The sequence below is a fragment of the Solenopsis invicta genome, chromosome 6 (genome assembly GCF_016802725.1).
Source record: "Solenopsis invicta isolate M01_SB chromosome 6, UNIL_Sinv_3.0, whole genome shotgun sequence".
Classification (NCBI taxonomy): Eukaryota; Metazoa; Arthropoda; class Insecta; order Hymenoptera; family Formicidae; genus Solenopsis; species Solenopsis invicta.
This window is the reverse complement of record NC_052669.1, coordinates 12076923-12093307: the sequence shown is the minus strand read 5'-3', so window position 1 is coordinate 12093307 and position 16385 is coordinate 12076923. Positions and strand designations below refer to the sequence as shown.

General features: G+C 38.0%; 1 protein-coding gene across 6 annotated transcripts in view; it reads left to right on the top strand.

The window, feature by feature from the left end:
* LOC105202859 (RAD50-interacting protein 1) overlaps nucleotides 1-16385 on the top strand; it is a 141699-nt gene that overhangs the window by 51300 nt on the left and 74014 nt on the right. For all 6 annotated transcript variants that reach the window (XM_039450920.1, XM_039450919.1, XM_039450916.1 and 3 more), the window contains 3 exons: nucleotides 10656-10829; nucleotides 11243-11386; nucleotides 14214-14475. In XM_039450920.1, coding sequence (XP_039306854.1) covers nucleotides 10656-10829; nucleotides 11243-11386; nucleotides 14214-14475 — 580 coding nt within the window. The remainder of the gene's footprint in view (nucleotides 1-10655; nucleotides 10830-11242; nucleotides 11387-14213; nucleotides 14476-16385) is intronic.

The following is a 16385-nucleotide window of genomic DNA, read 5'->3' as shown; positions in this document are numbered from 1 at the left end:
ACATTTTTGTGATTCCGAACTATAAAAATATGAAAAAAAGATTTTTGATTTTTTTGACGCGTTACACGGAAATACTTCTTTAAGTAAGAATGCAATTAGAAAATATATGTCAATATAACACAATAATTAAATTACATATGAAAAAATTTATATAAAAGAATTTTTTTTAAACGTAACCTAAACAATTAAAAAATATTGTTTGCTCATTGGGATGTAGATTGAGGTTTCTTTATTTAAGGACCTATTTCGTCTATCGAGATAATATTTATAATACAATTATTGACTCATAACATTGGCAGCACATTAATGTTTTTTTTATAACCAATATTTGCTTCAGATCAGAAAATCTTGGTCAATGCACTTTCAATATAAGTGCAATATTGTACAATTATTGACTCGTAACATTGGCAGCACGTTAACGTTTCTTTTATAACCAATATTTGCTTTAGATTGGGAAATTTTGGCCAATACATTTCCAATGTAAGTGCAATATCGTACAATTATTGACTCGTAACATTGACAGCACATCAACGTTTCTTTTATAACCAATATTTGCTTTATATTAGGAAACCTTGGCCAATGCACTTTCGATATAAATCCAATATTATATATTAATTGGTGAGCAATATTACAAGCATATGTACAATTAGTTCTATGACCAATATTGGCTTTTTATTGCGAAATATTGGCCAATGCACTCTCAACATAACCAATGTTTAGCCAATTTTAACCAATGTAAAGCCAATGTACTGTTACTAGGGATAGGGGCATGTTTTCCTCTTATCCGATAACCAAATCTGGATGTCCAATAGATGTCGTGCGCTATCTGTATACAAGGTATCCTACAATTCCTAGTCAAAATTTTAATAACGTATTCCTTACTTAAAAGTAAGACAAAAATTTTAATACGCAAATGTCGAGGCTATAATACTTTTCAAATGAGAAATATTTACAGTAGGCGAATCAGGTAGTCTAAAGATTGTACGCTCAGTAACAGTACAATGACAGTGGGTGCTTTTCCATTTTTGTAAACTTGTTATTACAGTGAAGTAATTACAATGATATTGAAATACTTTATTGATTGAATCATATTTAAATATAAATTAGTATATGCATTATACATGTCATGATCATATAAAAATATAACGGGATATTAAAAATAATTATAATAAATTGTCAAAATTCACGAGATGTTAATGATTTACAAGACAGTCAACTTCAAAGAAGAGATAGGGGAAACCGGGACAAATTGTTAGACCTTTTTTTTTGTGTTTCCTGAGTCTTATATTAATTAATTAATTGAAAAAAAATGGGACGTTTGGAAAGGTTGAACCTTTCCCTTCACAATACCGGTATAGAACATGGAAATGTACTTGTTTTTGTAAGGGATAATTCAGGATGGTGATAAAGGACTGAGAAGTAACAGTTGAAAAACTGTAGTGGTATCAGAGTCACTTTACTACCAAAACCATGGCGGTCTGTCTCTTCCTCTCTACGGTCTTACACAGAATCTTGGGGGGGGGGGAGCGTTTCTCTTCGGATACTTAACATGACGAACGCACGGGCGCGCGGCGATCGCGCGCTTTAGCCAATTGCGTAACAGATACAGATGACTAACTTATCCTGGTCTTGCCTCTTGTCACGTGATGACGAGAGCCAATACTATTGCTTAGAGAGCACAATGCAAACGCTACTAGCAGAGAAATAGTCTATTACCCAAAAATATATTAGGTACGCTAGTTCATTTCTTACACTCTGAAGTACATATAAAAACGTCGACTAATGGTAATAATTAAGAATAACCCCAAGCCCGGGGTAATTTGTAACTAGTCTGGGAATATCACGAAATTTGTATTTTAAGTTGAAAGACTGTAAAAAAGCTGTTGTTAAGACTTTTATTTAAAAAAGGATATAGGTATACAAAAAAATACAAACATACACGTTTGCATGTTTTTTTATGCCATTGGTGTGACAGATTTCCTAACCTTACAAGTGTCAATCTTTAACGCTTTATAATTTTTTACATGCTTAAGAGCTACGATTTTATATTTATATTCATGTTCTATGTACCAAATATACAATATTATCAAGTTTGAACTAAATCAATGAAGAACTTTATCTCAATGCTTAACTCTGCGTAGCGCAGACGTTCGTAACGCAGCCAAAGGGTTAGGGTTACCCAACACTTAGGTTAGGTGCTGCAATTAGTATTAACGAATCGCCCCGGTGCTTGGTATTACGAATAGCCCCAACATCAACTGTGCGCATTATTGCGAACCCAGATAGTCAAACGTGAATACTCAATCTAAATCAAATAATTGCAGAAATTAAGTTGCTCGTCAATTGCTATTATGTTGCCTATAATTTAATGAAACAAAAATGTTTTTGTTAATTCAGTATTAATATGCTGAGTTTTATTGTCAAACAACGGTAGAACAATTGTTGCAACCAATGTTTATAGCAATCTGATAGCAATATGTGAACAACGATTATCATTCATGAGTTGTGAGTTACGTGTCGGCAACCGAATAGCAACTCTACTATAATAATAATTGCTGAAAAGTTTTCAGCATTTAGTTGACAATGATGTGCATTATTATTGAATGAGAGAAGTGCACATAGACTTCAGTACCTAAGCGACCAACTGAAGCGAAGCATACTTGCGCATGCATCGCCTAACCTACTTTTTTACTCTTATTATGAATGTACATCATTTGTCGTTGTGTGTTTCATAAACCTAGTGAAAATTCAAAATGGTCTAGTGTCAGCAATGCATTTTCGACTTTTAGCAGCCACACTAGTAGCACGGAAGGGGAAGACTAGTACGTATGTATGTGGGCGCTTCGCGTATATGGTATGTGTAAAAGCCGCGTGTCGCGCGCGGAGGGATACCGATTCCGTCGGTGTGCGTATATACAGTCATGAGCTAAAAGGTTGCAACACTTTATTTATGAGTTTTGGAACATAGTTTTGCTCTTAACTCACTAAGCGCTCACCGATCTGCTTTATCTGTTGAACATAAGTCTTGATATGACACAGATTTTGTAACAAGATCTACCCTATGATCAGAAAGTACCGGGAATTTTTAAATAAAACAAAATAGAGTTAAATTTCAGGCAAATTTATTTTATCTCCTTCAAAATATGATCCATCTGAAGCAACACACATGTGCCAACGCTTGACCCAGTCCTCCATGCATCCCTGGTAGGCCGACGAAGAGATGGCCTTTAGTTCCCTCGTCGCATTCTCTTTGATCTCCTCGATCGACCGAAATCTCTTTCCATGAAGTGGCAACTTCAACTTGGGGAACAAAAAATAGTCGCACGGGGCCATATCAGGTGAATACGGTGCTTGCTTGATGGTATTTACTTGATGTTTGGTCAAATAATTCAGTACAATTCGGGCTCGGTGCGATGGTGCGTTATCATCATGCAAAATCCAAGAATTGTCGGCCCACATTTCCGACCGTTTGCGATGTACAGCATCTCTCAAACGCTTCAAAACGGATAAATAATATTCTTTGTTGACTGTCTAGCCCGGTGGAAGGTACTCATAGTGCACAACGCCTTGGCAATCGAAGTAAACAGTCAACATCACCTTCACTTTTGAGCGGCTTTGACGGGGTTTTTTCGGTTTTGGCTCGTCTTCGAAGCGCCACTCGGACGATTGTTGCTTTGTTTCCATGTCAAATTCATAGACCCATGTCTCGTCGCCCGTAATTATCCGTTTCATGAAGGTTGGATCACTTTGGGCTTCAGAAATCATCTCTTCAGCAACTGTCTTTCGGTGGTGTTTTTGCAAGAACTTCAGATCCTTCGGAACGAGCCTGGCTACCACGTGTCTCATACCCAAAACATCAACCACAATATGCTGTGCCGTTCCATATGCAATGCCAAGGTCACTAGACATCTCTCTTAAGCTGGTATGACGATTTTCAAGCACCATTTCTTTCACTTTCTTCACGTTTTCATCGGTGTTCGACGTCGATGGACGTCCGGAACGAGGGAAATCTTCCACTACTGTACGACCACTTTTAAAGTCTTTATACCACTCGTATGCTCTTGTTTTTGATAGAGCAGATTCGCAAAATGCTTTTTGCAACATTTTCAGTGCATCGGCACACGAAATTTCGTTCGCAACACAAAATTTCAAACAAACTCTTTGTTCAACAAAATTATTCATGGTAAAATGCGGCAAAATGAAAAAAGTTGACTGATGTAAACAAACGCCAGGCAGACACTAATGATCGGATGTCACTAAAACCTTTTTTTTTTTTTTTGTTTACGGAGAGGAAATAAGTTACCGCATACCACAGGCCCCGGGGGAGGCCTGGTGGTTATGTGGGGCTCTTCCCCGCCGACGACGTGTCGGCGGGGACATACCCACTAAAACCTCTCCGGGTGTCCTGCCCTGGTCCATGACTGGGGGGCTCGGGAACGCGTGCAGCATACTTCCGGAGCCCCCCGGACCCAGTCGGCCATAGGCCGATTCGTCACGCCGGGTGCACCCTAACGTGGGCACACCCGGTAGGGCTGGGCCTGATCTGCTCTAGGTCGGGGGAGGGGGACACCAGCCCCCCCGCCGTAGCCCCGGGCCTCTTCGCGCGCCGCGCTGGCGGCAGCGCGGTCCTAACTGCATTAGGGGGAGGGAAGGAGAACCTTCCCTTACCCCCTTCCCCGGCGAGGCAGAGGGGGGTACGGCTCCGCGTTACATCGCAGAGTCGTCCCCCCGGACCGTCAGGTCGGGTCTGCCTCGCCGGGTTCTCCATTGTATCGAGGGGCCCCCCTCCACGCCCGACTGCGCGTCCCGAAAGCGGGGCCGGCAGCCGCAGGGGAGGAGGGTCGCCCCCTCACAGTGTTTGCGCCGTCGCTCTCCTCCTCCTCCCTAATTGTGGGAAGGGAGGGGGCGACGGCAGCTGATCGCCCGCACCCCCGCCGCCTTTTGGCTGACGGGCCACTGCGGCCCGAAGGGCGGGGGCGGGCCTCTTCTTCTTCGAAGCGACCGGGGGGGGGAGCCAAGGTGGGTCATGGCCCCCGTCCCCGCCGCCCCTGTCGTCGTTGTTGTCGCCGGGGGGCATGCGTCCCCCCGGCCTCCTCTCTCTGATGGTCTCGGCCTCCTCCTTCTGCCTCATAACTTGCTCGCAGAAGGAGGAGACTGCGACCCAAGCGCTCTCCCTGCGGACCATCTGGCTAATGATGGCCCCCAGGGAGAGGTCGTCTCCAACTTCTCTTCTAAGGACTCCGCGCAGCTCATCCCACGCTGGACAGTGTTCCAGCGTGTGCTGCGCGGAGTCCCTGTCGGCCTCGCAGTGGTGGCACTGCGGCGTCGGCTCCTTCCTTATCCTGCACAGGTACTCACCGAAGCAGCCATGCCCGGTGAGCACCTGTGTGGTCCGGTAGGACAAGCCGCCCCAGGGACGGCCCACCCATTCGTCCAAGTGGGGTAGGACGGTCTCCAAGATCCGAGATCCCGCCGCCGGCGGGTCATTGGCGAGACTCTCCCGCCAAGACCTCATGGCCCGCCGGCGAGCCCTTTCTCGCAGTAGCGCGGCGACCCTGGGGCGTAACCACTCCCCCCTGCAGGCGGACGGCCTTCGCCCTGGCATATGACCATGCCAGGGCGTCGGCCGTGAATTCCGCGGGGGGGAGTCCCGCCAGTACTAAGGTCGCCGCGCTAGGGGCGGTGCGATAGGCGCGCACGATTCTCCGCGCCAGCCGCTGCTGCACGGCGTGCAGCACATCCCTTATGCGGCGGCTGGCCAATGCCTCGCGAAACCAGACCGGGGCCCCGTACAGGGCCCCGGCCATGGCCGCGTAGGCGTATGCGCGCCTCGCACCTACTCCCGGACCTCGGAGGTTGGGCATCAACCCTAGGAGGGCGTCCGTCATTCTGCCCAATCGCTGGGCCAATTTGTCGAAGTGCTCGACAAAGGCCCAGCGACCGTCCAGTTACAACCCCAGGTATTTGAGGGTTGCCCCCACTCGGACCCGGGTGTTGTCCACCCGGACGAAGGCCCGGGGCGGTACCCGGGAAGAGCCATTATGGAAAAAAATGGCTTCCGTCTTCTCCGGGGCCACCCTCAAGCCCAGGCTCTTGATGGAGCCGACGACGCAGTTCACTGCCCAATTGACCCTCGCCATCACCCAGGAGGCTCCCCGGGCTACCACGAACGTGTCGTCCGCGTAACCAACGACGTGGCAGCCAGGGGGGAGGGCCACACGGAGCACTTTGTCGTATGCGGCGTTCCATAGCAGGGGGCCCAGCACGGACCCCTGCGGAACGCCGCACGACATGTCCCTCCGCTGCTGGAGTCCGGTTTTATCCCGGAACTCCAGCACCCTGTCCCGGAAGTAGTCCCGAATGGCACTAAAACCTGACAGATGTGCGTCTTAAGGTCGTACCAACATAAGAAAAAAAAAAAAAAACCGGTTCCCGCATGCGCGGTACTTTTAAATAAAAAATTTCCGGTACTTTCTGATCATAGGGTATATGGTATTTATAGAAGGGATATGAAAAGGGTTAAAAATCTTTTTACCTGTTGTTTATAACATGATGGCAATTTAAAAACACAATATGTTGCACGTCAGTTGTTCACAAATTGCTGAAAATCGTTGTCATCAGATTGCCGACGGATTTTCTACAAGTTTCTTGCATTGTCTGCAATCTGAGGGCAACCTAACAGCAACACTTGTTTCTTATCCATTGTTTAGATTTTAAGGATTCCTGACGTGTTGCGCGCCAGTTGCAGGCAAGTTGCTGAAAACTGAGTTTAAAGTCTATTGCCAATAGATTGTTGGAAACTTGCCATTATTATTTTTTGGAAATTGTTACTGACAAAAACATACTGAAAAGAGGATACCCCCTTCTGTTGCTTTGCTGACAACTTATGCGCGATATTTGTGGCAAGTTGCCGACAATTTGCAATCATTTGGCTATCTGGGTATGATCGACAAAAATAGACATCACACAGCAAAAAGTAAACACGAATTATTTCATATACATTTAACTAGACATGATACATTTAAAATTTTTAAAAAAAACCTTTTTCATCTTACTTAAATTTTGAAGAAGTGCTGACTATCAGAAAATACTTCAACTGTCGCAAAACATTTTTTTACTACTACGACTTCAATATGATGCCGTTGCCAACCAAACTTTGTTAGCAACGTTATATTAGGATGTGTTTACAGTGTTTAAAGTAAATTTTTAATATGTATCTATAAAAAGATATTTCCATTTATCGAATTACCCCATCTAACGATTTGCCCCGGTCTCCTCTACATGTTTGTCATACAAGTCGGCAATATTTAATGAAAAATGTGTTGATAAGAACGCGAAATTCTTTGATACGTAATTACATTTTTATTTATATGGAATAATGTTTCATATCATTACATCATACGATATTTATATTCCCCAATAGGCACATTGTGCAAATATTATTTTGTATAATGGTATCACGAATATTGAGGAATATACATAATTATCGTAGTATGATGTAATGATATAAAACATTATTTCATATAAATGGAAAAGTAATTACGTGTCAAAGAATTTTGCGTTCTCACCAACACATTTTTTATTAAGTATTGCCGAGTTGTATGACAAACATTTATCTTCTCTAAAGTTGGCTGTCTTGTGAATCATTGATATCTCGTGAATTTTGACAATTTATTATAATTATTTTTAATATCCCGTAATATTTTTATATGATCATGAAATGTATAATGTATATACTAATTTATATTTAAATATGATTAAATCAATAAATCATTTCAATATCATTGTAATTACTTCAATGTAATAACAACCCAGTAAACATTTTGTATGCAAAAGGATATCAAATTGCCACCAAATTCCAGCGGAATTTTGTACTAAAACCATATTCTACTGTGTCCGTATTAGGATGCCCAATGTAAACCAAATATGACGAACATATCTGAAGTCAAATTGAAACCAATACCAGAACAAATTTAATAACAATAATGTGATAACAAAATGGCATTAAACACAAACCAAATTTGTTATCAAATGCGTTGACAAAACAATGCCAAACACAAACCAAACCTGTTTTCAAACGTGTTGACAGAATGACACCAAATACAGATCAAATTTGATGTTTCCGAGACCAACAAAAAAATTTATTGTTTTTTTTTTAACAGATTTTATTCTTGTAGCTTAATCTGTATTCACTGTTTCACATATAACTTTTTAATTCACTTATTACAATTACGCATTATTTTATAAATTTTTGAAAATGCATGTCGGAGCCGGCAGGATTCGAACCTAAGATTTCGGAATAACAACCTAACATGCTAACACTGAGCTAATTGTACACATGTGATATTGTTAATAAAAAGTTATATTTGAAGTAAAGCTGAATTGAACCGAAAGAAACTTGCGCTTTGAATATTGCGCGAACACTATCACTAACCCTATGATTATTTAGCCTTAAATATTTTTAATATAAACTATAAATAATTAAAATCTTTCCCTGTTCATGGCTGTATCAGTCAAAAAATAACAATTAGAAGTAGTATCAAAGCATAATAAAACATTATTGATGTAAAGAGCACGTCGCAAAAGTCAATTTTGCAATTAATTGTTATAAACGAATTGTTAAAAATGACTGTAGTGGAAAACTAATTGCACCAATCGATTTACCGGGAAAAATTATTAAAGAAACATATATGACGTTTTCTTAATTGTTATACCTGTTATAATTAATATAAATAAATTAGTTGCATAATTGTTTTAACAAAAAGATAATGGCCGAATTTCGTAAAAAGAGCATGATGTGCGTAATGTAACATTTTATCCTTGATTAACTTTTGATAATCAACAAGGATTGTTATGCGCATTATGCGCTTTGTGGAACTCAACTAATGTTGCATTCTTGTGTGATAAATGCTGACATTTTCGTAATAGCAAGCCTGCTTACTATCTACCATCAATTTATCAATCATACAAACAACAGATCTGTTTGCTATCAACTTCCAATCTGTCGTGTATTTTGACAAAGAGATAATATTGCATTCTTGCTTGAAAATTGCTAACATTTTTGCAATAGCAAACTTGTTTAATATTTGTTATAAATTTGTCGTCAAAACTTTCAACAAGTTTGCTTGCTTTTCAACGCCAATTTGTCATATACTCTGCCAACAAGGTTATAGTATATTTGGTACAAATCTGCTAATAGTACCGGAAATACCAATGTATGTGGACCATATGCGGACCAAAATCTGTTACCAACCTTTGCAGTTGCAGAAATGGTTATAAGGGAAGTTTACAAAAGTGCAAGAGCACCTATTGTCATTGTACCGTCACTGAGCGCGCGATCTTTAAACTCCCTGATTTGCTTACTGTAAATACTACTCATTTGAAAAGTATTATAGTCTCGATATTTTGTATTAGGATTTTTGTCTTTTAAGGCACCTGACTTCTCAGCCGAGAACTCCGTGTTGACGGTAGCGACATTTTGTCGCGGACAAAATTAGAACTAATACACGTGAAACGTGGCAGATTGACGATGAAATGTTATCGTACATGTCATTTTGTTATTAAGTGTTTTATTGTGAAAATATGACTTGTCTTGTATTTACCAAATTTGTAAAAATGGACCGTGAGTAAAGTTTCTTTGAATTTTATACATAAAAGTACATTTTTCACTCCTTTCAATAGCTATCCGTGTGTTTTCTTGTCTGAATAGACGTCACTTTACGTGCTTTTTACGACTATTTACTGATTGCTAGGAGAAAAAAAGGATAGTCGTGACCGATATTTAGAAGTGTTTTAAAGCCATCTGATTAGTCTGTTTTATCCAAATTGGCATTATTTAGAAATGGCACGTCGGATAAAATTACGTGCCCATGTGTTTTCCTGTTTCAATTGCTTCACTTTACATGCTTTTTACAACTATTTACTGACTGTTAGGCGGAAAAAGGATAGTCGTGACCGATATTTAGAAGTGTTTTAAAGTCATCTGCTTAGTCTGTTTTATCCAAATTGGTTTCATTTACAAATGGCATGTCGGACACAATTACGTGTCATTTCACGCAATTTCTTGCTTCTGACGTCACGACTTCAATATGGCCGCGGCGAGTACTCAGGAGTCTTAAGTAAAGAATACGTTATTAAAATTTTGACTACGGATTGTGGGACATCAATTTTATATATAATTATCAATTTTAAGAGTTGCAATTAGCTATTATTTAATTTAATCAATTGATCAAACTAATCAGAGGTGATAAAACTGGCTCTAAATCGTATTTTTTATATAGGTTCTCTATGTATAACGAATGAGTCTGATTAATTGTTTTAACTTCAAATTCTCTTTTCAAAAAGTTTTTAATATGTATGTCCACGTTTCTTATAGGATTCATTTGCGTTATTTTTAATGTCTTCAAATGCGGAAAAACAATTTTAATCATTTTGCATAGGCGATATTCATTGAATGTTTTCACATAATATCGGACAATAAATGATCTTTTAATAACGCATTGTAGAGGGAGTCTCATTTTTCTGCTCTGCCACTGAAATTTTTTTTTTACATTTTTTTAAACAAAAATTGTATAGCTTGCTCTCTTATAAGAGACTGTACGTAGAATTTTTTTTTTGTAATTTGCTTGTTAAATAATTATAACACTTGTGCTCAGCGACGAAATAGAGACGTCCTTGTTATCTGGTGATGACCAATCTATGCTAACGCTATATACGGGCTTGACGAACATTAGTCGCCAGTTGCAGATGTCTGCGTGTCATCATCTGGTTAATTATGTTTACGAAACTTTGCACTTTTGGCACAATCTGATCAAGGAGAAATTATCAAAGTACGTTTTTAGTTGTGAGTAATTTGAAAATGTAATTCATGTACTGTAGAAAAATTTTAATAAAGTTTTGATGAAATTTGATGAACGTTTTGTTAAATCTAATGAAATTTTAATGAATATGTAACAAAATTTTGTAATTATATTTTGTTAAAAAAGATTATTTTGTTCATTAATTGAAAAGTAAATAACATTTTAACAAGAATTTAATGGAAAGGTATCAAAATTTTAACGAAAAATTATTAACATTATTTAATAAAAATTGCAGAAATCTTATTTAAATTATAATGAATTTTGTATGAAATTGCTAGTCAAAATGTTCCAAAATTTACATAAAACTTATCAACAAAATTTTATTAACATTTTATTTAAATTTTTCTACCAGAGTACACTATCTGTATGTGTAATATTTACAGAGAGTACAACGATTTATTGAAAACACTAAAGTGGCCCTTTTGCGGAACGAATGCTACTTCACACCGAATGCTGAGCACACCTTTACCAGAGACAATGGCGAGATTCAAGATACTCATCGAATATCTCTTTTATTTGCAATTACCGTATCCTTATAATACCCAATTTAATTTAAGGATTCCATATAAAAATTAGACAAGTGCAAAAAGTTAAATTTTCTTAAAACAAACACACTTCTCTTTTTTTTATTTTTTATCTTACAAGATGTCTGGCAATAGGAAAGATGGCCACAAATTAGGCTGAATGCACACAGGACATGTCAACGCGTTATGTGTGGCGAGGTAACCAATCATTTTTTTTGCTTTTATGAAAAGAAATAAGAAAGCGAAAGAATGATTGGCTACCTTGTTACGCGTACGCGTTGACGCATTCTGTATGCATTCAGCCTTAGACTGAAAGAAACGAAATAAAAAAAAAACGGCTAAATGGATTTTTATATAATTTGCACGGTCTAGGGTAGAAAGGGAAAAATAATCATGACAATTTGATCTAGGTGCTATAGTTTTTTAGCAACATTACTCGGAAATGGGCTCCTATAACAATGTATTAATGTTGAATTTAACTGCAGCTTATTTTAATATCATCATGTTGGAATATAATAATCTGGATGGACTAAACAACGACAATCTTAATCTATATTTATGCGACAATTTATGCCGATTAATAACTTTTATGAACTGTTATACAAGGTGAGTCAGAATAACACGTTGTCTTTCAAGGGACGTATTTCTGATTGAATTCTAAGACGATTATATCTTTGGCAAAAATTTGGCTTAGATTTTGAAATACAGGGTGATTCAGAACGACCCATGTGTCCCTGTAAAGACGTGTTCTTGAATAAATTCTGAGACGATTTTTCCTGTACAAAAATTTTGTCCGACGCTTACTTTTTGAATAACAAGAGGATAAAGTTAGCGAATCACGGACCGTGTACACATGGTAGACAAAGGCGGCGCGCAACTCACCGTCCGACGCTTACCCGTGTCGGACGGTGAGTTGCGCCGCCTTTGTCTACCATGTGTATACGGTCCGTGATTCGCTAACTTTATCCTCTTGTTATTCAAAAAGTAAGCGTCGGACAAAATTTTTGTACAGGAAGAATCGTCTCAGAATTTATTCAAGAACACGTCTTTACAGGGACACATGGGTGGTTCTGAATCACCCTGTATAAGCCGATTAAGTTAGCGTATCACGAGTCGAATACAGATGGTACGCAGGGGCGGCGCACTCACCGTTACGCTCGGGTGTGTCGTGAAGTACCTGCTGTTTTCAGCTGATACAACATCCAAGAGTCTCTCCTCTTTCTCTCTGGTTCTTTCTCTCTCTCTCTCTCTTTCTCTCTCTCTCTCTCTCTGTGACAAGAAAAGTACTACTGTTTCTAAAAACTCGAGATGTAAATACTTTTGTATATTTTGTGTAATTTTTTGTTTGATTCTTCGACTGTACAAAGAATTTTCTGGCACTTCTCTTATCAAAATCACTAAAATCAAGAAGAAAAATAATTACATTTTTAAGTTGAAGTTAGCATTGTAATATAACAGAGAGAGAGAGAGAGAGAGAGAGAGAGAGAGAGAAGGAGAGGAAAGAGACTTTTGTGTTGTATCAGCTGAGCGCAGCAGAAGTTTCACGACACACCCGAGCGTAATGATGAGTGCGTCCCTACGTACCATCTGTATTTGACCCGTGATATGTAAACTTAATTGGCTTATATTTCAAAATATAAGCGTCTGCCAAATTTTTGCCAAAGGAAAAATTGTCTTAGAATTCGACCAGGAATACGTCCCTTGATAGATAACGGGTTATTCTGAATCACTCTGTATATAGCGTAGGCATGAGGCATTAACGCTGTATTGCTCTTGTATGCGGCGTACGCTCAGGTCATATTTAATGTTTGTAATTTTATACATTTAGCATAAATTTTTCTTTTGAAACTTTTTGACTTTTTGCTTATACTTTTTTCTAGAGTATATTTATATTTTCTCAGTTTTGTTTAATGGATTTTTTATTAAAAATTTTGAAGGTATTAACGTATGGTACATCTGAAAAGAAAACATTCTCAAGTGTACATTTCTGATTTTAATGAAACTTTGTATACATATTAGGTTACATGAATAGATTAATTTAGAAAATATCAGTTGCTGTCCAAAAACGGTTTTAAGAGATAAAATCACCCATCTTGTGTAGAGCAATTTTCAGCTTTTTTGTTATATTTTAAAAACTTCAAGATATCGAAATGTTTGAAGGATAAGTACTAAAATATATTTAAACTTAGACGAAATTCGCGACTATGCTATTTGATTCTTCTTTTATGAGTAAAAGAGGAACATATTAATATGTTGTCGCTCAACTGAAAAACGAGTAAAATGGACAATCTACTAAAAAAAGTACTTATGCATACTCGTGTATATTCATTATGTTCTTTCGTAGATTGCGCGTATTTGAGAGTGCAAGAAGCGAGCATAAATATGATAGAAAGAGTTTGAAACGGACTTAAAATGGTTAATATGAGGTGTAAAAACGGTGAATTATTTTTATAAGGGAAATATTTCAAAGAAAACAATTTCGTTATTTTGTTTTATCTAAATTTTTTTTACAAATGGCACGCAAGAAATTATTAAATCGCTTATTACGTCACGGTTTTAATATTGCCACGGCGACTGCTCAGGGGTCTTAACCGTTTTCTATTTTGTATTTTTTTATCTAATTTGTGGATCTAATTTAATTGGTTTTAAAGGATGATTGTATAACAGATGATAAAGTAAAATGAAAATCAAGAATAACAAAATTGCAGTTAAGGTTTTGTTTCTTAAATCCAAAATTATTTTTTAAAATTTAGACTTGTTTGATTTTTATAGAAAAACCCTTTAATTGTTTTTTTTTCCATTGAAGTCTATATTGTCCTTATGTACTTAGAGAAGAGATGATAAAACCCGTAGTAACATCTGCGCTGTTGACAGACTTCACACCAGTTAGTTTACCGGTCGCCTTTTTAGTAAGGCCTCTCCGGCAAAGATTTGTTTACCATTTTACAGGAGCAAAATTAACAAACCGTCAAGATAAACCAGAATGGTTCTTTACACAAATATTAACATGGATTAAGGACCATGTTCAGTGGCTACAAAAGAATATTCAACCCATAGCGGATTCTGTAGGTTTTGGACGCTTGGACATAAAGGTTTGATATAACAACGAATTGAATATTCTAGTATTACATTTGAATATTGGTGTAAAATTTTAGCACAATTTACATATTGATTTAAAAGTCATTTAATTTAAATGTTTTGTGTACTTGATTTTTTGTAGTACTTTAATATTATACTTATATTAACCTTTAAACACACCGATCCTGTAAAATACGGAAACACATTTTTGGATCTGGGAGACTTTTTCAACTTTGAGAAGCTATAATTTTGATTACAATCAATATTTTTCTACAGTATTTTTTTTAAAACAAAAGTTCAAAGTCTCAGGAGTGTGACTGCATAATTGGCATTGCCGACAAATAATTTATTGTGAAGTTATAAAAGTAAAACCATTAAGTAAAAATGAGAAACTGGTCAAAAATCCACTTTGCTTTCAAAAAATCATATCTTTGCAATAACGTTTAAGGACTTTCAAATACGGCGTTTTAAAGCTAAAGAGTCACACATTCAAAATAAAATTTGACAAAGTCATTTCTTTTAAAAAATATAATTATGTAACATGGAGAATATGAGGTATTTTTGGGCATCTAAAATTCTACTGTAAAAAAAAAATTATATCTTTGCAACAAAAAACTTTGAAGAACTTTACAATACGGCGTTTTCAAGCTAAAGATTCATACTTTCAAAAAAAAATTATATCATTGTCATTTCTTTTAAAAAATGGACTTATGTAACAAGGCAAATATGAGGTATTTTTGATTAAATCGTGTCTAAAATTGAAAATTGATGTGTTTCATGATATATTTCGGAAAAACTTTCTTTTCTACAGCATTTTATAGTATTTCAACTTTAGACAAAGTACATGCGAGTAACATTCGCAAACCGACCTGTTCGAACGTATTTTGTCCAGCTTTTTTTATGTAAAATACTCACAAAAAAGGTTCACTTACACACTATATGGGTCGCATTGACCCTAACAAAACTTTGCTGCCGTGTCGTTTGAATTCTAGTTGACCAAAGAAGTTGATCAACCATGTCAATCGAAAGAGGAGATTTCTAACTTTTTTTACGTCTTGGTCCGAACCTCCTATCTCATTCCGTCTTCACATAGCAAGCGTTCAAAACTTTATATGGGGTCTCTCAGACCCACTTACGTGTTTAAGGGTTAATAATATAATTATTTGGTGGGAAAAAAAACTAAATTTTCACTACTGCGTTTTCGTTTGTTTATTTTCAACAATTATCACTTACAATGTTTTTTGCGACACTATCGTGTAATATTATTCGTGGGCCGAGTTTCTCGCCGATCGAGAGGCGACAACGCCGTGTAACAATCGCGCTTTGGGTTATCGGCTCAGGAGCGTATTTTGCTGTGGGCTCGTATTAGAGATACGGTTTTTCGAGATTTTTGAATAGGCGAACTTGTGTGTGTTCGTATTGCGGCTTGCGGAGACACGGCATGGAGAGAGAAGACTTAGACGTTGTCTACCTTTGTCAAAAGCGGAATAATAAGTGCCGGAGAGCCTTTTGGACCCCTTATTTATCAATTTACGAATTGCCGCGTTCTCACCCCGCTTGGTTCCGATTTCCGAAATCTTTGCCCCGATTGGGCAATCCGGATTTTCGGTTTCCAAACGCGGCGAATGAAAGACAATCGGCCGACAAACGATTGTCAACGGTCCCAGGACTAGCGACGTCGATATTGTCTTAAGGCGGTTGTTTACAACCGCCTTTGCAATTGTAATATCGGCGCCGCATTGTCCGAACGATATTTATCTTTGGGTAATAATCGCGTGCAAACAAGAAATGCTCGAGACCGTTCAAGATTTTTTTTTCCGTTTTTTTTATACTCCCTTTTTGGTATTTTATTGCGCCGTCCGATCGTCGTCTATTCTTTATGATGTATGTATTGCATCCGTATGTGTATACGCAATAAGAATTT